The 23,301-nt window shown below is 33.6% G+C and overlaps 1 protein-coding gene across 3 annotated transcripts in view; it reads right to left on the minus strand.

Annotated features, from left to right (window-relative positions):
- ME1 (malic enzyme 1) overlaps positions 1 to 23,301 on the minus strand; it is a 196,163-nt gene that overhangs the window by 83,312 nt on the left and 89,550 nt on the right. For all 3 annotated transcript variants that reach the window (XM_038554631.1, XM_038554633.1, XM_038554632.1), the window contains exon 6: positions 11,796 to 11,899. In XM_038554631.1, the coding sequence (XP_038410559.1) occupies positions 11,796 to 11,899 (104 nt within the window). The remainder of the gene's footprint in view (positions 1 to 11,795; positions 11,900 to 23,301) is intronic.

The raw sequence follows: 23,301 nt of genomic DNA on the forward strand, positions 1-23,301 counted from the left end.
TCAAATAAGGAACAAGAAGTAATAGGAACAACAAAAACAGCCAGAAAACAACAAATTGGAAATAAGTACCTATTAATAATTACTTTAAATAATAAAGTAACATTTAAATAATAATGGATTAAATTCTTCACAATCAAATGACAGAGTGGCCCAATGAATGAGAAAACAAGATGCATCTCTATGGTGCCTACAAGGAACTAACTTCAGAAGCAAGGGATACACAGACTGAAAGTAAAGGGACAGAGAATGATTTTCCATGCAAATGGAAATAAAAATAAACCTGGTGGAGCTATACTTATATCAGACAAAATAGATTCAAACAACGTCATAAAAGACAATGAAGAACATTACATAGTAATGTAGGGGTCCATCCAGCAAGAAGATACAGCATTTATAAATATGTACAGCAAACACTAACAAACCTAAAGGAAGAAACTAACAAGAATAAAATAATAGTAAGGGATTTTGACATCCCACTTACATCATTGGATAGATCAGACAGAAAATCAATAAGGAAACAATGGCCTTAAATGATACATTAGACAAGATGAACTTCATAGATATATCCAGAATATTCCATTTAAAAGCAGAAAAATACAAATTTTTTTCTCAAGTGCTCATGGAATATTCTCCAAGGCAGATCATATGTAAGGTCACAAAACAGGTCTCAATAAACTTAAGACCAAAATTACATCAAGCATCTTTTCTGACCACAATGATATGAACTAAAAATCAATTACAAAGAGAAAACTGGAAAAACTATAAATACGTGAAGATTAAGCAACATGCTACTGAAAAGCCAACAAGCCATCAAAGAAACCAAAAGAGAAATCAGAAAACACCTACAGACAAATGTAAACAAACACAATGTACCAAAATATATGGGATGCAGCAAAAGCAATTTTAAGAAGTTCATAGTGATACAGGTTTACCTCAAAAAACAAGAAAACTCTCAAGTAAATAATTAACTACACACCTAAAGGAACTGGCAAAAGAACAAATGAAGGCTAAAGAGAGGGAAGAAAATACTAAAGATCACAACAGAAATAAATGAAATAGAGACTAAAAATTCAATTAAAAAGATCAATGAAACTAAGAGCTGATTCTTTGAAAAGATAAATACTGACAAACCTTTAGTTAGATAAACCAAGAAACAAAATTAGAAACGAAAAAGCAATTACAGAAATACAAAGGGGTATAAAAGACTATGACAAACAATTACATAACAAATTGGACAAACTAGAAGAAATGGCTAAATTTCGAGAAATGCAATTTTCCAAGACTGAATCACAAGGAAATATAAAATTGGAATAGACTAATTTCTAGTAAGAAGACTAAATCTGTAACCAGAAACCTCCCAACAAAGAAAAGCCCAGGATTAGACAGTTTCACTGGTTAATTCTACGAAAAATTTTAAAAAGATTTAATACTTATCCTTCTCAAATTCTTCCAAAAAAACTGAAGAGAAATAAACACTTCATAACTCATTTTACAAGACCAGCATTACCCTGAAACCAAAACCAGTAAGGACACCACAAAGAAAGAGAAGTTATAGGCATTATTCTTAATAAGCATAGAGGCAAAAATTGTCAACAAATATTAGCTGATTCAACAAAACATTAAAAGGAATCGTATAGCATGAACAAATGGGATTTATTCCAGGGATGCAAAATGGTTCAACATCTGCAAATCAATTTGACATACCACATTAACAAAATGAAGAATAAAAAGCATATGATCATCTCAATAGATGCAGAAAAAGCATTTGGCGAAATTCAACATCCAACTAAATAAAAATTCTCAACAAAATGGGCAGAGAAAACATATCTCAACATAATAAAGGCTATATATGACAAACCCACAATGAACATCATACTCAATGCTAAAAGCTGAAAGTTTTTCCTCTAAGATCATGAAAAAGACAAGCATGCCCACTCTCACCACTTACATTCAACATAGTATTGGAAATTCCTAGCCTACAGCAATGAGACAAGAAAAAAACAAAAAGCATCCAAATTGGAAACGAATGAAGTAAAACAATGTACTTGTAGATGTCATAATATTATATGCAGAAAACCATAAAGTCTCCATCAAAAAACTGTTGTAAGATACAAAATTGATGTACAGAAATCTATGGTGTTTGCATAAAATAATAACAAATTAACAGAAGAGAAATGAAGAAAATAATCTCATTTAAAATTACATCCTAAAAAATCTAGTAATAAATTAAGCCAAGGAAATGAAAGACCTATACATTGAAGACTATAAGACACTGATGAAAGAAACCGAAGAAGGAGGAAAAGAAAGAAATTGAAGATGACACAAATAATTGGAAAGATGTTCCATGCTCATGAATGGAAAGAAATAATTTTGTACTCTGAAAACTATAGAACACTTATGAAAGAAATTGAGGAAGTATACAAAGAAATGGAAGAACATTCCATGCTTATGGATTGTAGGAACAGATATTGTTAAAATGTCTATACTACCCAAAGCAATGCAATCCTTCTCAAAATGACACCAGCATTTTGCACAGAGCTGGAGCAAACAATTCTAAAATTTGTATAGAACCAGAAAGAACCTAAATAGCCAAAGTAATGTTGAAAAAGAAAACCAAAGCTGGAAGCATCACAATTCCGGACTTCAAACTGTATTACAAAGCTATAATAATCAAAATAGTATGATATTGGCACAAAAATAGACACATAGATTAACGGAACAGAACAGAAAACCCAGAAATGGACCCTCAACTTCAACAAAGCAGGAAAGAATATCCAATGAAAAAAAGACAGTCACTTCAACAAATGGTGTCAGGAAAATTGGACAGCCACATGCAGAAGAATGAAACTGGGCCACCTTTTTCAAAAGATTTTATTTATTTACTTATTTATTTATTTATTTATTTATTTATTCATTCATTCATTCGTTCATTCATTCATGAGAGACAGAGAGGCAGAGACAGACAGAGAGAGAAGCAGGGTCCTTGCAGGGAGCCTGATGCGGGACTCAATCCCCAGACCATGATCAAGCCCTGAGTTGAAGGCAGAAGCTCTACCGCTGAGCCACCCAGGCGTCCCACTGGACCTTTTTTACAACATATACCAAAAAATTTCAAAACAGATAAAAGACCTAAATATGAGACTACAATCCATGAAAATCCTGGAGATAAACACAAGAAGCAACCTCTTTGGCCCTGGCTACAGGAAATTCTTGCTAGACAGGTCTCCAGAAGCAAGGAAAACAAAAGCAAAAATGAACTATTGGAACTTCATCAGGATAAAAAGCTTTTGCACAGCAAAGGAAACAATCAACAAAACTAAAAGGCAACCTACAAAATGGGAGAAGATAGTTGCAAAGGACAATATCAGATAAAGGACTAGTATCCAAGATCTATAAAGAACTCTTCAAACTTAACACCCAAAGAACAAAAAACCCAGTCAAAAATGGGCAAAAGACATGAACAGATATTTCTCTAAAGATATACAGACATATGAAAAAAAGCTCAACATTACTCATCATCAGGCAAATACAAATCAAAACCACAGTGAGTCAGAATGGCTAATATTAACAACTCAGGAAACAACAGATGTTGGTGAGGATGTGGAGAAAGGAGAATCCTCTTACACTGTTGGTGGGAATGCAAGCTTGGTGCAGCCACTCTAGAAAACAGTATGGAAGTTCCTCAAAAAGTTAAAAATAGAACTAACCTATGACCCAGCAATTGCACTACCAGGTATTTATCCAGGGAATACACAAATAGTGATTCAGTGGGGGCACATGCACCCCAATGTTTATAGCAGCAATGTCCACCATTGCCAAAATATGGAAAGAGCCCAGATGTCCATTGACAGATGAATGGATAAAGAAGATGTGGTATATAAACACAATTGAATATTATCTGGCCATGAAAATGAATGTTAATCTTGCCATTTGCAATGATGTGGATAAAGCTAGAGTGTACTATGCTAAGTAAGTGAAGTCAGTCAGAGAAAGATAAATACCATATGATTTCACTCATGTGTGGAATTTAAGAAATAAAATGTCCATAATACCCAGCACAAATTACAGATTCAATGCAATCCCTCTGAAAATTCCAATGGCATCTATCAAAGAACTAAAACAAATTATTCTAAAATTTGTATAGAACCACAAGAAATCCCGAATAGATAAAACAATCTTGAGAAATAAGAACAATGCTGGAGGTATCACACTCCCTGATTCCAAACTATAATACAATGTGGTACTGGCATAAAAACTGATATATACATTAATAGTACAGAATCAAGAGCCCAGAGATAAATGCACTCTTACAGAGACCAAGAACATAAAACAAAGCGAAGTCTCTTCAATAAGTAGTGCTGGGAAGACTGGACAGCCAAGTGCCAAAAAAGAAAGAAACTAGAACACTATATCACATCATACATTAAAAATTAACTCAAGATGGATTAAAAACCTGAATATAAGACCTAAAACTATAAAATTTCTTGAAGAAACATAGGGAGTAAACCCTCTGACAATGACCTTAGCAATCTATTTCTGGATCTGATTCCAAAGGCAAGGGAAACAAAAGTCAAAATAAATAACTGCGACCATAATATCAAACTAAAAAGCTTCTGCAAGGTGAAAGAAAACATCATAAAAACAAAAATTCAACCTGAGTGACAGAATATATTTGCAAATCATAAATTGGATGAGATTAATATCCAAAATATACCAAGAATTCATACAGTCAACAATAATTTTTAAAGAATCAAATAACCTGATTAAGAAATAGGCAAAAGATCTAAATAGACGTTTTTCCAAAGAAGACATACAGATGGCAAACAAACACATGAAAAGATGTTCAAAAATCACTAATTATCTAGGAAATGCAAATCAAAACCACAATGAGATATTACCTCACACCTGTTAGAATGACTATCATCAAAAATAAATGATAAGTCTTGGAGGGGATATGAAAAAAAGGAATGCAAATTGCTGCAGCCGCTATAGAAAACAGTATAGATTCCTCAAAAACTCAGGAACATATCCACCATATTGCCCAGCTATTGCACGTATGAGTATTTATCCAAAGAATATGAAAACACTAATTTGAAAAGATATATTTACCCCTGTGACCACCGCACATTATTTATAATAGCCTAGATATGGAAATAGCCTAAAGTGTCCACTAACAGATGAATGGATAGAGGATGAGACAGACACAAACATACAGTGGAATACTACTCAGTTAAAAAAATTGAAATCTTGCCATTTGTGACAAAATGGATTGGATATTGTGGGAATTTACTCAGTGAAGTAAGTCAAATTGAGAAAGATAAATGCTCTATGATATCACTGATCTGTGGAATCTAAAAAAAATATCTCATAGAGTTTACTTTAAAAAAATACTAGTATAAGAAGTAGAACCAGAAAAACAAACATAAATATTTAAGGAATGCATACATTTGGTGATTTTAATATATACTCAACATATGCAAGGATTGTAAGAACTTTAGCATTTCCTAAATTAAATCACTTGAAAAGAAGTAATTCCTTGAAATACCAGACTTCTTCCCTGGTATACCTGGTATACAAGAAATAACAAATGTTGGTAAGGATGTAAAGAAAAGGAAAACCTCATGCACTGTTGGTGGGAATATAAATGGGTACAGCCACTGGGAAAAGAGTAGGGAAGTTTCCCAAAAAATTAAAAATAGAAAAGTCATATGATCCATTAGTTCCACTATTAAGTTATTTATCCAAGGAAAGCAAAAACACTAATTCTAAAAGATACAATATTTATAATAAATATACAATAAATAATTTATTTATAAGAAATATTTACAGTAAATATGATACAATATTTATAACAAATATACAATTTTATAATAAATATTTACAATAAATATACAATTATTTAAGTATTTATATATTTGTATCTAATATGTAAATATGCAACATTATTTATAATACCCAAGACACAGAAGCAACCCAAATGCCCACTGACAGATGAATGGATAAAGAAGATGTGGTGTATGTACACACAATGGAATATTATTCAGCTGTAAAAAAGAATGAGATCTTGCCACTTGTGAGAACACAGATGTACCTAGAGAATATTAAGCTAAACAAAATAAGTCAAAGACAAATATTATATGATTTCACTCATATGTGAAACCTGAAAAGCAAATAAAACAACAACAACAAAAAAAGCACAAGTAGACTCATACATACAGAAAACAAATTAGTGGTTGCCAGAAGATAAGGGGGTGGAGAGATAGGCAAAATGGCAGAATGAAAATGAGAGCTACAGGCTTCCTTCCAGTTATGGAATGAGTAAGTCACAGGGATGAAATGTATAGCATAAGCAATACAGTAGATGGTAATGTAATAGTGTACAGTGACAGATGGTAATCACACTTGTGGTGAGCACAGCATAATGTTTATATTTCTGAATCACTATGTTGTACACATGAAACTAATATAACATTGTGAGTCAACTATGCTTCAATTTTAAAAACTTGAACACACAACCAAAATAATAGTAACAACAAAATCAGAAATAGCTCATGAAAATGGAGAACAAACTGGTGATTGCCAAACAAGAGGAGGATAGAGGGATAGGTGAAATAGGTAAAGGGGATTAAGAGGTATGAACTTCCAGTTATAAGATAAGTAAGTTACAGGGATAAAAAGTAGAGCGTTGCGAATATAGTCAATAATATGATAATAACATTGTATGATGATAGATGGTGACTACACTTACCATGGTGAGAACTGTGTAATGTACAGAATTACTGAAACACTATATTGTCTACCTGAAACTCAAAAATGTTAAAAATAGAATTACCCTATGATCCAGTAATCACACTACTGTGTATTTACCCAAAATATAAACCACTAATTCAAAGGGATACATGTGCCCCTATGTTTATTGCAGCATTATTTACAAGGGCCAAACTATGGGGGCACCTGGGTGGCAAAGTGGGTTAAGCATGTGACTTTTGGTTTCAGCTCAAGTCAAGATGCACAGCACAGAGTCTGCTTGAGATTCTCTCCCTCTCCCTTTGCCTCTCTGGCTTGTATGTTCTCTCTCTCTCTCTCAAATAAATAAATAAATAAATCTTAAAAAAAAAAAAAAAAAAACTATGGAAGCAGCCCAAGTCTCCATCAACTGATAAATGGATAAAGATGTGGTATCTTTATACACAGTGGAATAGTATTCCATCACAAAAAAGGATGAAATCTTGCCATTTACAACTACATGGAGAGAACTAGAGAGTATAATGCGCTAAGTGAACATGGAGGGAACTAGAGAGTATAATGCACTAAGTGAGATAAGTCAGTCAGAGAAAGACAAATGTGTGGAATTTAAGAAAAAAAATAAATGAGCAAAGGGAATAAAAAAAGAAAGAGATACACCAAGAAACAGACTCTGAACTACAGAGATAGAAACTGATCAGAGGGGAGGTAGGTAAGGAAGGTGAAGGGGATTAAGAGTACACTTCCCAAGATGAGTACTGAGTAATGCATAGCATTGTTGAACCACTATATTGCACATCTGAAACTAATATAATACTTTATGTTAATTATTAATTAAAATTTAAAACTTACTTAAAAAATTAAACTAGCATAACATTGTATGTCAACTATACTTCAACAGTTTTAAAAAAAACAAGAAAGAATTTCCAAAATAAAAAATGATGAATGACTAAATGAGGTTACCAAGGAAGTAAGGATAAATAGCAAAGAGAAGAGTTTTAACCTCTGGCCCTGAAGCACTCTGAAGTGTAGAGGTTAGGGAGATGAGAATACATAAAGTAAGGAATCACTGAGGTAGAAGGAAACCAAGAAGAGTGGGCTATCCAGAAGCAAAGGGAAGAAAATCATGTAATAAAAATGTTCAGTGAACCTATTTGGAAATAAAATTCATTCCTTATTTAGGATTATTTTCTTTTTCTTTTCTTAGGATTATTTTCTTAACCTATATTCTTAGATGTACAATTACTAGGCCCAACTAATAAAACTGTTGAAAAGGCAAGTTCCAGGAAAACAGACCCATAGTATTCCACTGGATATGCTAATTAATATCCAGGCTAATTAATCAGTACTTTCTGAATTCAGTTTTTCCATTGTTTGTTAATTTGCCTAACTATAATTAAAGGGTTCACAATAATTTTCAACAAAAGCATCATGATCAAAAAAGTATCAGGACTTGGCAATAAACTTCATAAAAGAGAAAACTATATCAATTAATAAAATAAATAGAAGAAAAGTAAAATCTGTGCTCAAAAAAGAGATAACACCATTCATCTGACTTACACAAATTAAGTCATCTATTATTTTTACATAAATTAAGTCATCTATTATTCTTAGTGTAATGTTTCCATCATTACACTTATTATAATTTCATTGTTTCATTTATTTGCTTGTTTACTTATTATCTGCCTCCTCTAGTAAAGAATAAGCTATATGAAAAATAGAGATTATTTTTGCTTTATTCATCCCTATATCCCCAGCACCAACACACTGCCTGACTTTTAACAAATAAAAATGAATCAAAACAATAAAAAAGAAAACCTAACTAGGTAGTTTGACAAGACCTTTGTACTAGAGAAACCTAGCTCCTGTCGGGGCACAGGTAGCTAGGGCAACTCAATGGTTTGCTCCAATGGCCAATTTTCCTAAACAAAAAATATTTTGCAGAGGTTAGCATTTTTCTGTCATATGGCTTGATAAAAGAATATCAGAAATAGACTATTCAACAGATTCCAAGAATGCACATGCTATGTAAAGCCAGAAAATCCGTCAGATATTCCACCTGAAGGCCCAGAAAACATACCATCTACCAAAGTCATAAGGAATATGCCAATAAGAAGATATCCACATTAGTAAGTTTTGGTTCTCTCTCATGAAGGCTAGAACTAACAGAAGGAAACGTTGTTCTAGAACTGGGCTCATTGACAGCAATGGAGAAGACAAGTCTAGGTGAGGATCAGAAGTCATGAGAAGATAGGTAGACATAATTATCATGAGAGTGGCAGGGTGGGGTTTCTGAGGGGCTGGCGCACAGAAAATTATTGAGATAGTTAAAAGAATACAGCATCTGTAACGGCAAAACAGCTGACAAGGCTACTAGTCAGTGTACAAGATCCAAAGAAATCAAAGATGAATGAACAAATTGGAAGGAAGCTTCCCCAATTAAGTCACAGTATCTTTCTCAGCTTCCATTCCTGAGCTAATTTTTAGACTCAGAGCCCTCTAACTTAAGAGGCCTAGAATCCAGAGGGAAAGATCTTGCAACGCTATGTTAAGACTACATGGTAATAATTCCCTCAATCCTTCTCCAACGGCACCTATACCTCTATATTCAGGTAACTGTGCTATGGGGATAGGGAATTCCCAAACATCTCAAGGGCACAGAGTTGACAGTGATACTAGAAGGCCAAAAGCATCAATATGTCATCACCCTCCTTATTAAAGTAGAAGCATATGGAAGTCAGTAATAAACGGAGCCTTGGCCAAGGTCTAGCTCATAATGGATCCATTCATTAGGACTACAGACTGACCTGATGACTTTCTCAGTCCCCAAATGTATAATCAGAATAGACTAACTTAGGAAGTTACCACAGCACCCATATCAAGTCCTTGTCCTATGAGGTAAAGAGTATAATTGTGAATAAAGTCAAGAAGAATTTGAAACTGCCCCACCCAACCCTGAGAATATAGTAAGTAAAAAAACCCAGCATAGTATTGGGAAGCAGGGGGATTGGTAGAAATTAGTATCTAACTGGACACAGGGATGGTTCCAATGAAGCTATTCAAGGCTGCTGGTGGTTTCATGGTGCAGCTCGACTTCTCCCTTTATCCACTCCTATTTCTGTCCCCTCCCTTCCAGAGGGGTTTATTCCAAGCGCACTCCTTAATCAGCTCCCAATTTAGAATCTGATTCTTGAGTAACTCAACTTGCAACAGTCATTTTACACCCTGAATTTTGGTTACATTTTCTTTTTAAATAATCTTGGGCTTATATTCAGGACCACTTCCCAATTTAATTGGGTAGTGCTAGGTGTCACTGCTAAAAAATTTTTCCCAAAGCAGTAGCATGCCAGAAACCATTTCTGAAAAGTTTTTAAGATTCTTCTCTGGGAATAGTCTATGGTATAACTCCTGATCTATAGGTGCCCTCTGCATTTAAAATTATTTTTTGTCAATCCCCATTTCCTTATCAAAGATTTTAGGTAATCCTTCAAGTCACTATTTTTTTTTTAAAAAAAAAGCTTTTTTGACTGTTTATTGGCACAAAACATTCAAAATTAGCTCATATCTCATTTTCTGAGGAAAACTTCTCATTGATTCCAAATGGTAATTATTTCTCTTTTCATTTTATCAGCACTTAAGCATATAGGCCATAAAAACTATGTTCATCAAAGAAGTTTAACAGCTTCTTCTAAGTATACTGAAGTTATGTGTATGTGTGTGTATATATATATATATATATATACACACACACATATATACACACACACATACTCTATTTACACAGACAATAAAAACAAATATAAGAACTGCATTTCCCTTTTCTTTTATAAAGCATCACAATGTTCTCTACGTAATCTCCTGATTAATGTTGGTATCTAGTAAGTTACAGGTAATTTCAAAACATTTCATTATATATGAAAAACTACTAGAAATTAACTGTACCATACAATCTTGAGCTTAAACTATACAGTTTCTCAACTATTTATATGAATAAGTATAGCTTAACCAAAAAACTTAATAACAATAAATCCACCAGGCATATGTTTTTAAAAAGTAGACCATACCAACTGGCAAATATACTCCACCCTGAAATCTTGGGCAATGAGAGATTCAATATATCCTAAATATTGTGCAAGCTGATGAAAGCACTCTCTACTATTGCATATAACTTCTGAAAATTAAACCTTATAATAAGAAAAACCAGAAGTACGTCTCCAGTTACAGCTGAGTCTAGTGATGAGTTTATTTCTATGAAAAACCAAGGCAACGTATAAGGTTTAAAATAGTCCATGGTTTCTGTGGCTGTATAGTGACAAATGGGATGGCTGTTCCTTAGTGTGAAAAAATTCTCTCAGAGTACATCACTAAATTATGGTGGAAGTCTCTTTGCTGAAAGAAAAAAAAATTGGAAAACTTTATAGTAGCACTTTGCCCACAATTAAATGCTACCTAAATTAGGTGAAATACAGTAATGCATTTTAATCAAGGCTATAGTTTTAATCAGACTCATGATTTGTGATTGGATGTCCTGGTCCTTTTTTTTTTTTTTTTTTTTTTTTTTTTATGTGCTGGTTCTTAAACATCATTCTGGCTTGTGGATTATACTAACTCACATTCAGTCCCTACTTCCTCTCCCGCTCCTACCACCAAAGGGTCAGATACACCCACAAAGATGACTGGGGATCACATTTTATTAGTAGCCAGAACAAAGTACAGACTACCAATAATTATAAAATAGTTTGCTCGGGTAATTTGGTCATTGGCCACTGCCTCATTTACCATAATTATGCATTTCAATAACCACAGGATCTAAAGATTTTCATAAAATTATCTTTACAGATAGCAATAAAGACAACCTTTTTTGAGATAGATGCATGACTTTATCATTTGGTCACCAATAATTAAGACAGTACGTGTGTATGCATTTCATAAAAATCACTTCTAATTACTAAACATCCTATATCAAACTTGGACAACTTTATAGTTTATTATGTTAGGTTATCTTTAAGTTTTTGAAATTCAATTCAAATATAGATAAAGATTATACATACTTGGAAGAAACTGCCTCCATGAATTCATCCAAAAAATCATCATATTCAGGACCTCTCACTCTTCTCTGCCGTAGCCCAATGTACAACGGATCTTTAAGTAAAGCCTATTTAAAAAAAAAGTTACCACAGATATAGGAATAATGATAGGAATGTCATTCACAATTTCTAAGCCTCAGTTTCCTCATATATAGAAGAAAAGAAATGGAAATAAAATCTTTCATAGTGAGTGAGAATTAACCTATAGTATTAAGGTCTATTATATTTATAAGTCAAATAAAAAAATAATTACTAAATATTAAAATATTCTGCCTTATTTGGGGAAAATAAAAAGAATTAAAATATTTTAGTGATGCTAATTAGAAAAGTTCAATTCTGATTTTATAAGCAAAGTTTATCATGTTTAAAAGTAATACTAAGTTTTGAAATACTACATTAGTTTAGGAAATGGAAAGGTACCAATTCTTTCCTTAGATTTGTTTTGTTTATGAAAGCAAAATCTTCAACAAAATTTTGATTATATCTTTAATATATTAACTGGTGGATGTTAAAAATAAATTTTTAGCCTTAACTAAAGTTTTCTTAAACTTTTTAAACTTTACAAAGTTTTTTCTAAAATTGATAGATATAAGACATTACTCTGTTCAAGTTTTAGTATATATTACACTGTTTTTTATGAGACCAGTTTTTTTATCAAGGTATAAATTATATACTATAATATATATATATATATAACAAAAGCTCCTAGTAAACTAGGAATGAGAATGAATTTCCTCAACCTAACGGAGGGCATCTGTGAAAAACCCATAGCTAACAACATATTTAACAGTGAAAGACTGAATGCTGTTCTCCTAAGATTAGAAATAAGACAAGGATATCTACCCTTGCCACTTCTATTCAACGTTATACTAGAGATACTAGCCATTACAAGAAGGCAAGAGAAAGAAAATATAGGAATATAGAAGGAAGAAAGCAAACATTTGCATATACATGATGATGTACATGGAAAATATTTAGAAATCCTCATACAAAATAATCCACTAGAAAAGATATATATGAATTTAACAGAATAGTAGGCTCTAAGATCAACATATACAAATCAACTATATCTTTATGTCTATCAATGAGCAGTTGAAAATGAAATAAAATACACAACTTCATTTACAATATCATTCCAAAACATAAAATTCACAAGGGACATATTCATAAAATATGTGTAAGCCCAATACACTGGAAACTACAAAATATTGCTGAAAATAAAAAGACAAACTGCTTTTTTGGGCTGGAAAAAGAAAAACCTGCAACCTATGTCTTATAATAGTGAAACAATGGACAAAATGGTCATCTTCAGGGATGTGAAAAGACAATGTACATAAAGAACCCATGAATCTGGCAGAAGAGATATCCAGGCAGAAGGCTGAATGTGTTAATTGGCCTCTCTTATTTGTATGATAAAGTTAAAACAGGGATGAGTTGAAGAAGGAAATGTTTAGCTGTTGAGCAAAATTTAGAGAATGTAGAGGAGACGATACTTGCTTGTTAAAGATTTCCAAAGTAAAATAAGGGCCTGCAGTCAAAGATCAAGTGTGTGGTTATAACAACTTCTGTGAAAAACTCTGAATGGTCTAAAGTGGAAAACTCTGAATGATCTAAAGTGGAGGCCATCATGGCTAAATAAAAAGAACTGGTTCTGCAGCACTATGGTATATCAGTCAATGTAGAGAGGTGCGTTTTGAAAAGAATTATGAGTAAGTCCTTTATCTAATGGGGTAGACATTAGTCTGATATTGAGAAAGCTTTTAAAATACAATTTAAGGATACTGTACTATTTAGATGATTTGGGATAAAGACACTTCAAAATGAAAATCCTTCTCTGGACCTTCAACTTTCCATAGGCAGAAAGCAGAGAGAGAAAGCTACTCAGCTGCAACATGGCCACTTATTATGGAAAAGGAAGGATGTCTCAAAGGACAGAGCCAAGAGCTCAGAGAGCAGAGCCAAAAGCCTAAAAGAACAACGAATTACAGGACCACTCTAAGGGAAGAGAATTAGGCCTCATTCAAAAAATATTACCTACCCCTCAGGTAGGTGGCCTGGCAACATGTCCAGTGGCAATTCAGAATTGCCAGGACCAGAGAGCAATATGATTCCCATTTTGAATTGAAGTGTTGATTATGGTTATTCTGTCCCTGCCTCACCACTGAACAGCTAAGAGGAGTCACGCCAAGGAGCAAAACACAAGATGCTTCATTTGCATCTAGATGTATTTAGATGACAGGACCCCAGACTCTGGGCCTGCTGTTGTTAATGGGATGAAACTTCTGGGAACCTAGAATGGAGATATGCATATTTTACGTGTGGAATGTGAACAATCTGTGAAGGATAAGAATCTAGATGGAGAAAGGCTGTGCCAAGCATCCTGACCTACCTAGCCATCCCAGTGAATCATAAACATTAATAAAATAGTAAATGTTTTAAGTCACTAAATTTGGAGGTGGTTTGTTATGGATAAATGATACGTTTTTGCAGGTGCTGTGATATTAAAAGGTTAAGCCATCTGAATCACCTGAGTTGGGACCTTCTTAAAGCCAACAGAAATTATATGCCAGTTCATACATATTATCCTAGTATAATTATTAACAGCATCCTCTTTTAGTGGGTTTGGCCAGTAGATTCTGTGGTCATCCTATTTATAATAAACTGCACAACAATGAGTTAAGGCTGTCCAGCTAGCTGTTCAAGTTAACATATTTAATCACATAAATGTATCTCAGATGAAATATAAAATCTGAAATAGTGCTGTAGTAAAGTCCAGCTGTTCTGTGAGGCCTAATAACTTTAAACAATCTACTGGCAAACTTCTGAAGAGCTGAGATTAAAGCACCAATGAGCTACTGCCAGAATTAAAATACTTTCTCCATGTGTGGAATATATTTGGACTTCTAAAATGTGAATTTGGAAAAGAACACAATTGAGAAAAGATGCTACATGTTTCACCTTCTCTTTTGTCTCATTCTTTCCCATTCTAATAATTAAGTATGTATCATAAAGAATGATACATACATACAATGAAGAGTCAAGTATGAAGATTTAAGAATAATTTATCTTGTTATCTTTGAATTAAATCAGGAAGTTATAAAATGCTTCCAAGTCATAAATGTCCCTGTCAAAAGTTACTGTTTTTTTTTAAATTCATGATAATTGCAGCATGAATAATAAATGTAATCTTGGAAATATCACTGACCAAAAAAATTAGTATCTACAAAAAGCAACTTAACAAGATTACCCAATTTTGATAATGGTTCCATAGACCAAATAGCCTGGCACAGAAGTGATACTAATTCATTGGCTTAAAAACTTCTTGTTGCCAAGGGTAAAAATTTAATAGATCTTTGTTGAAGAATAAATGAAAGACTTGAAATTAAGGAAGCACTTAAAAAAGTTTAGACTTCCTTTAACAAGAAGTGTCACATAAAATATATGTGGTGTCACAAAAGACTTATAAGCATGAAAAAAGGGGGAAAAGGCGGAAAAAAAGCAGGGGAAAAATATTAAAAGACAAAATACATAGAAATAGAAGAGAGTTCCAAAAAGAAGTAAGGAGGGACTACACTGGTGAAGGTAATTACTTACTCATTAGCAATATCTCAATTCTGAAAACTTGGAAATTTTTATTTGAAGTACTCATTTATTTAATGTTGATAGAAATCATTTTTAACTCTCACCCTGTTTCAGTTTCTCGCATTCTTACCTTGCCAATCTGGAGTTTGAGAATTAAAAAATATTTTCTTAAGAATGAAAAAAAATAATTTATTTTTCATTCCTAAATAGACTTTGGTGTGTGTTTAGGGGTTGCCAGGCATCCTATATGTGAATGTGGACATGTCCTGAATTTAACAATTTTTATCCTTATGTCTTATACTGACTTTGTCAGAACACCCTAAATATTCTATATTCAGCTTTTTTCAGTAAATTATAAAAATTTGGTAGTCAGGAAAACTATTTTTTTCTTAATATTTTAAGGTCTTTTTTACATTAGAAAAGCAATATTTGCCTAACAGAAAATTTGAGAGAACTGAACAGTAAAATTACAAAGAATACCAACAATCTCTACTCACTACTAGCACCTTGATGCATATACTTCTAAGTCATTTTCCCAATGTCTATGCATATAAAATACTATCTCTCTAAATGTGTGACAATATCATAGATTGTTTCATAACCCTTTTACACAGAGTAATATATTACGAAAAGTTTTCATGTCACTAGATGAACATTTTAAAAACTTGCAATCTATACTGAAACTCTGCCCTTCTAGAGAGTATGAACAAATTAATATCTCCACCCAGTAACATATAAATACAGGTCCTTCCTTGACTTACAATAGAATTACATCCCAATAAACTCATCATAAACTAAAAATATCTTAAATTGAAAATGCATTTAATACACCTAACCTACTGATCATCATAGCTTAGTCTGGACTCCCTTAAATATGCTCAGAATACTTACATTGGCCTATACAGGAGCACAGTCATTGACAAAAAGCCTATTTTATAATAACGTGCTGGATATCTCATGTAATTCCTTGAACACCATACTGAAAAACAGAATGGTTGTCTGGGTACAGAATGGTTATAAGTATATTGGCTGTTTAATGTCATGATCACATGGCTGACTAGGAGCTGCAGCTCGCTGCCTCTGCCCAGCATCATGAGAGAAAGAGATTATACCACATACCACTGGCCTGGAAAAAGATTAAAATTCAAAATCTGAAGTATGGTTTCTACTGAATGCTTATAACTTTGGCACCATTGTGAAGCCCAGAAATCCTAAGTCAAACCATCATAAGTCAGGAACCATCTATGTCTCTATTTGTTGCAGCATCAAATATATTATCTTTCTATATATATGTATATATATGAAATATACACATAAATATGATAAATATGCAAATATTAAATATATAAAAATACACATTATTTGATATATAAAATGTTGTCAAGTGGCATTCATTTGTATTTCTCTTCTAACATTGAACATTTTTATAAGTTCATTGACCATTTTTAACTGAAAAAGTCAGGTTCTGTAAGGAATATAAATTTCGGCTGTTTTGCTGATTCGTATCATCAATAATACACTTACAGAAACTATACTACCAACATTTAGCCAAGAGTCTGAGCCATAAAATTTTAAATATTGCATAAAAGCAATATTTTAAATGTCATCATGCATATGAGTTGGCATGAATGTAAAAAAAGTGGTAGAAATAAAAATGATTCAAGTTTGACTGTGATTCAGTAAGTCTGGAGTGGAGCCCAGGATTTTTCATTCTTAACACACGTCCCTGGTAATTTTGAATCAGTTGGTTCATAGAACATATAGTTAGTGAGAACCACTAACTTCAAATTTATATTAAGTTAAAATAAAAATATTCTACTTCCCAAAAGGTTCTTATCTCGGGTAAATATTTTATCTATTTTAATTTATACATGGGTGATTCTAAAATATAGCACAAACTTCAAGGGCTTCCCGGTAGTTTTAGTGCATATAAAGCCAAACTGAAGATCCCACCTCGTTCCCAAGGCATTGCTGTAGTACTTCAAAAAGCAAAGAAATTCTTGATATGATCCATTATCATCTGATTTAGATAGGGTGAGATAAAAAGAAATTACAAAATGTAAGCACATGACACGACAAATAGAAAACCTGGAAACTGAAGGATCTTCTTTCCTCTGGCTTTATTATAATCATTAGTGCTCATTCCAGTGCAGAATCTCTTGTCTGAAATGACAAGCAATCCCATCATATGAAAGGGAAAAAAATGAAGGAGAGTGGAGGGACAAATGATGACGTTCTAGCTGGGACTCGGTGGTAAGAAGAATAATGACTTCCCTCATCCTTAGAACCTGTCAATATGTTACCTTATGTGGCAAAAGGGACTGCAGATGTGATTAAGGGTAAGTCTTGGAAAGTGAAAAAAATCTTTCCTGGCTGTGCTCAGAGAAAGGGAGGTGATGACAGAAAGAGAGCCAGAAAGATACTACACTGCTGGCTTGAAAATGGAAAAAGAGCACCATAAACCAAGGAACAAGGAGGCAATCTCTAGAAGTGGGAAAAGATAGTGATATAAAACACAGCCCTGTGGACACATTTTAAGATTTTAGCCCTTTGAACCTTGTGTCAAAGTTGTGACCTATAGAACTATAAAATAATATATTTGTGTTGCTTTAAGCCACTAAGTTTGTAGTGACTTTTTATAGTAGAAACAGAAAATTAACACAGGCCACATTTTAGGGCCAACACTAGTTTCTGTACACAGCTACAGGTGACAGAAAGTCTAAAAGGTTTTTCCTTCCTTCAGTTTCTCTCCATCATGGCCAGTTCATGCAAGATATGAAGAGTACTTTCCAGAAGGAACACAAGGATGAACTTTCTAAACGGATGGAGGCTTCAACTTTGTGAGTTTGAGTTTCAATAAGAATTCTAGATCTAGTTATACTGTACACATGAACTAAAGACCAGACTAAACATAAAATGAGAATCAGAAATGAGACCTGGAGCACTGATTCCATAAATGAAGAATAACTATGCAAAAACAACTGCCTTTAGCCTCTTGGAAGAGTAACCAAATGCTATGGGCCAAACTGTGTCCTCACCAAAATCATATGTTGAGGTCCTAATCCCCAATACCTCAGCATACATGAAAACAGAGTCTTTAAAGAGGTAATTAAATTAAATGAGGTCATTAGGGGGGGTCCTAATCCAATATAACTAGTGTTCTTATAAGAAAAAATTAGCACACAGATGCACACAGAGGGAAGACCCTATGGAAACACTGAAGGAAAACCAGAGGAAGAAAAGCCAAGGAGAAAGACCTTAGAAGGAATTAACCCTGTTGACACCCTGATCTTAGAAATCTAGCCTCTAGAACCGTGAGAAAATAGATTTCTCTTGGTGCACCACCCAAATCTATATAGTACTGTTATGGCAGACCTAGAAAACTAATATACCATGTAATACATGAAAGCAGTCTTGAAGACCTAATAAAACCTAGATCGGTATGTAGGGAACACAAGGAATATCTACTCATGTTTTTAATCAAATAGCAAACTTTGATATTTGTCACTTACAAAAGAACAACCAACAAATAATAAATATAATTAGTTTGAAGGTTTTGCAATGGCTTATAAAGAAAACTGAATATGGTATGTTCTGAAAAGACAACTGAAAAAAATTAAGGTAACAGAAGTAAATTGTATATAGCTACAGTTTCACAATTAACATAAAGAAAATGTGAACTGGGGATGCCTGAGTGGTTCAGTTGAGCATCTGCCTTTGGCTCAGGTGGTGATCCCAGGGTCCTGGGATCGAGTTCTGCATCAGGCTCCCCACAGGAGCCTGCTTCTCCCTCTGCCTATGTCTCTGCCTCTCTCTGTGTGTCTCTCATGAATAAATAAATAAAATCTTTAAAAAATTTTTTTAAATCTAAAAAACGAAAATGTGACCTGTGACATAACAGATGAAAAATATGAAGGAAACACAAACATCCTACCTAAATGAATGCTTTGCTTTATTACCTAAAGAATAAGAGTATTTTTTTTTTTTTAGCCAACCATTTTATGGCTCAGTTTCATCATCTTTGGCTTTTTTATTTTTTAAGATTTTATTTTTAAGTAATCTCTACACTCAACTTGGGACTTGAACTTACAGCCCTAAGATCAAGAGTCACATGCTCTATTGACTGAGCCAATCAGACACTCAACCAGTGTCTTTGTCCTCTAAATCTCCTCTTAGTGAAAGATGTTGAGATGAAGGAAGTCAGGCAAGTGTGATCTTACATCAAGTTAAGAATGTCCTATCAATTGGCTCTTAATTTCTTTCCTATTTCCATTACTATTCAATATATGAATTTATAATGAAAGAGCAAAGTGTTTATAATTTATAAAAATGGGATCTAGTTCTCATTAAACTTTGCTGGAGTATTCTGGATAAGAAAATAAGTGGTGTTATCAATTTGTTTTATATTTTTACCATAAAATGTAAAATTGGACAGAGATTCACAAAGAGATGAGTCTAAAAGTTTTACCATAGGGGGAAAAGTTTTTACCATGGAATGTTTTTACTAAAAGCAGTTTTCCACATATGAAAGTAAAACATAAATCAGCAACATATAAACTTCATTACATTTTATACTCAGTCATATTCTAGTGAATTAAATTTTGTCTTTTTAGTAAAGCGGCAATACAAAATAAAAAGAATAAAGTGTCAGAATGAATTAAATAAGATTAAGAGTTAATAACACATCTCACTCTAAATATTTTTCTATTCTCCTTTAGGTATTATTTAAGAGCTATAAACAAAAAAATTCAGGTTAGATTGATTATAAGTTAGAATGTTATAACGTATTTTGAATTCCAATAGCTCACAAGAGAAAAACAAAGTCATGTGTTGGAGCATTTTTATTTTAAGCAACAGAAAAGTTAATCTAGAATCTAAATGGCTTCTATTCTTCCTGATATATAAGTACTTTATTGTTAATAGACTACAGTTGATTTGTGTGTCCCAAAAGTTAAGGAAATGACAAAAATATATTCTGCTTTATAAATACAGCATACCTCTATTAGTTTTTGGAAAAGATAAGGCAGATGTATACTTGTAAAAAAATCATTCTTCTGATTAACTAAATCAAATGTCACTATTTCCTTGCTTAGAAAATTTGAATACCACATAACATCAGCAGAATAAACTATTCTTGCTAATTTGCAAATGAAACAATTTTTGTTAGTTATTACAAATACTTAGGAAAACTGTTGAAATTTTAATATTTATTTTGCAAGCAGTCACCTTACTGAGGGATCTAATTTGGTCATGATAATTGTTATTTGATTTTCTTGGGTTTCATCAATAAACCTATTACCTATAAATAATGATAACTGGGTCTTTTCCAATCAGTCAACTATCCCATTTGTTTTTCTTGTCTTATAAAAAAGGCTAGCACTTTCTGAACAATCAAAGAGAATACTGATAACAAGTGTCTTGATAACTCTTTAAAAGAAAGTCTCTAAAGGGCACCCAGGTGGCACAGTCAAACATCTGACTCTTGGTTTCGGCTCAGGTCACGATCCCAAAGTCATGGGATCGAGTCCCATTTCAGGCTCTGCACTAAATATGGAGTCTCCTTACAGACTCTCTCTCTTCTGCTCTGCCCCTCCCCCCACCATGTGAGCAGTCTCTACTAAAATAAGTAAATCTTTTTTATAAAAATTAAAAATTAAAATTAAAAGTAAAAGAATGCATCTATCACCATTAATTATGAAGCTGCTAATAGTTTGAATAGTTTTTGATATTAAAAGTATCCGGCTAAACTCAACAGCAAAGAAACAAACAATCCAATCATGAAATGGGCAAAAGACATGAACAGAACTCTCACAGAGGAAGACATACACATGGCCAACAAGTACATGAGGAAATGCTCCACATCACTTGCCATCAGGGAAATACAAATCAAAACCACAATGAGATACCACCTCACACCAGTGAGAATGGGGAAAATTAACAACGCAGGAAACAACAAATGTTGGAGAGGATGTGGAGAAAGGGGAACCCTCTTGCACTGTTGGTGGGAATGTGAACTGTTGCAGCCACTCTGGAAAACTGTGTGGAGGTTCCTCAAAAAGTTAAAAATAGACCTGCCCTACGACCCAGCAATTGCACTGCTGGGGATTTACCCCAAAGATACAGATGCAGTGAAACGCCAGGACACGTGCATCCCGATGTTTATAGCAGCAATGTCCACAATAGCTAAACTGTGGAAGGAGCCTCGGTGTCCATCAAAAGATGAATGGATAAAGAAAATGTGGTCTATGTATACAATGGAATATTACTCAGCCATTAGAAACGACAAATACCCACCATCTGCTTCGACGTGGATGGAACTGGAGGGTATTATGCTGAGTGAAATAAGTCAATCAGAGAAGGACAAACATTATATGGTCTCATTCATTCGGGGAATATAAAAAATAGTGAAAGGGAATAAAGGGTAAAGGAGAAAAAATGAGTGGGAAATATCAGAAAGGGAGACAGAAAATGAAAAACTCCTAACTCCGGGAAACGAACTAGGGATGGTGGAAGGGGAGGTGGGGGCGGTGGTGGTGACTGGGTGACAGGCACTGAGGTGGGCACTTGATGGGATGAGCACTGGGTGTTATTCTATATGTTGGCAAATTGAACACCAATAAAAAATAAATTTATATAAAAAAAAGTATCCTGCAAGGTTCAGTTTGCCAATATTTTATGAAGAATTTTTGTTTCTACATCTACATTCATAAATATCTACATCTACATTCATATAAGCTAAAATTTACTAAGTGCTTACAAAATGCCAATCACAATCATGAATACTCTAAGAGCATTAAATTATGACAACTATGTAAGATAGGTACTCATTTTACATGAGGAAATTAAAGCACAGAAGAGGTAAGTAACTTTTTCAAGATTATACACCTAGAAAGTGGTAAAGGTAGGAACATGGGTAAACATGAGACAAATTAGCAGTTTCTTATTATATGCTATATCTTTTTTTACCAGGTTTGGATATCAAGGTTATGTTTTCATAAAACGGAATGGGAAGCTGTAATTTTAATATGCTCTAGAACATTTTATAATGTATAGGAGCTACTTTTCCTTAAAAGTTTGAATGATCAGGGGATCCCTGGGTGGTTCAGCAGTTTGGCGCCTGCCTTTGGCCCAGGGCACGATCTTGGAGTCCTGGGATCGAGTCCCACGTCAGGCTCCTGGTGTGGAGCCTGCTTCTCCCTCTGCCTGTGTCTCTGCCTCTCTCTCTCTCTCTCTCTCTGTCTATCGTGAATAAATAAATAAAAATTTTTTTAAAAGTTTGAATGATCAAATTCATAATCTTGTATAAATTTAAAACTGAATTCTATTTGATTTGACTTAAATCTACTGAATTAGTTCATTAATTCTACTAAATTAAGTCAAATTCTACTGAATTCTAATTAATTTAACATTAAAATTTAGACCTATTTTCCCTTTTGTAGGTTTGTCTCTTCTATTTCTCTCTATTGCTTGCATAAATCTGGTGACATGGTTCATAAGCATTCAACCATTTTGGATAGAACCTCACTATTTTATCTAACAGCCTAGGAACCCCAACTAATTGTCACAAGGTGTAGGCTAGCCATGCCAGAAAAACTAACCATGTGACCTGGATTGAGGGACTTTGATTCAAATGTAATCAAACTGGTACCTGGGTTCATGTGGGCAATCAATGAATCAATCATGACTAGGTAATGGAGCCCCAATAGAAACTCTGAGCAGTGGGGGTTCAGATCAACCTCACATATTAATACCACAGGTAACTTGCCCTGTCTCTACAAAGAGGAAAATAGAAGCTTCACACTTGGAACCCTCTGAGACTCTCTCCCCTACTCATCTCTTGCTTTGGCTGATTTTAATCTACCATAACTGTGATTATAATCGTTTCATT

This window comes from Canis lupus, chromosome 12 (assembly GCF_011100685.1).
Source record: "Canis lupus familiaris isolate Mischka breed German Shepherd chromosome 12, alternate assembly UU_Cfam_GSD_1.0, whole genome shotgun sequence".
Taxonomy (NCBI): domain Eukaryota; kingdom Metazoa; phylum Chordata; class Mammalia; order Carnivora; family Canidae; genus Canis; species Canis lupus.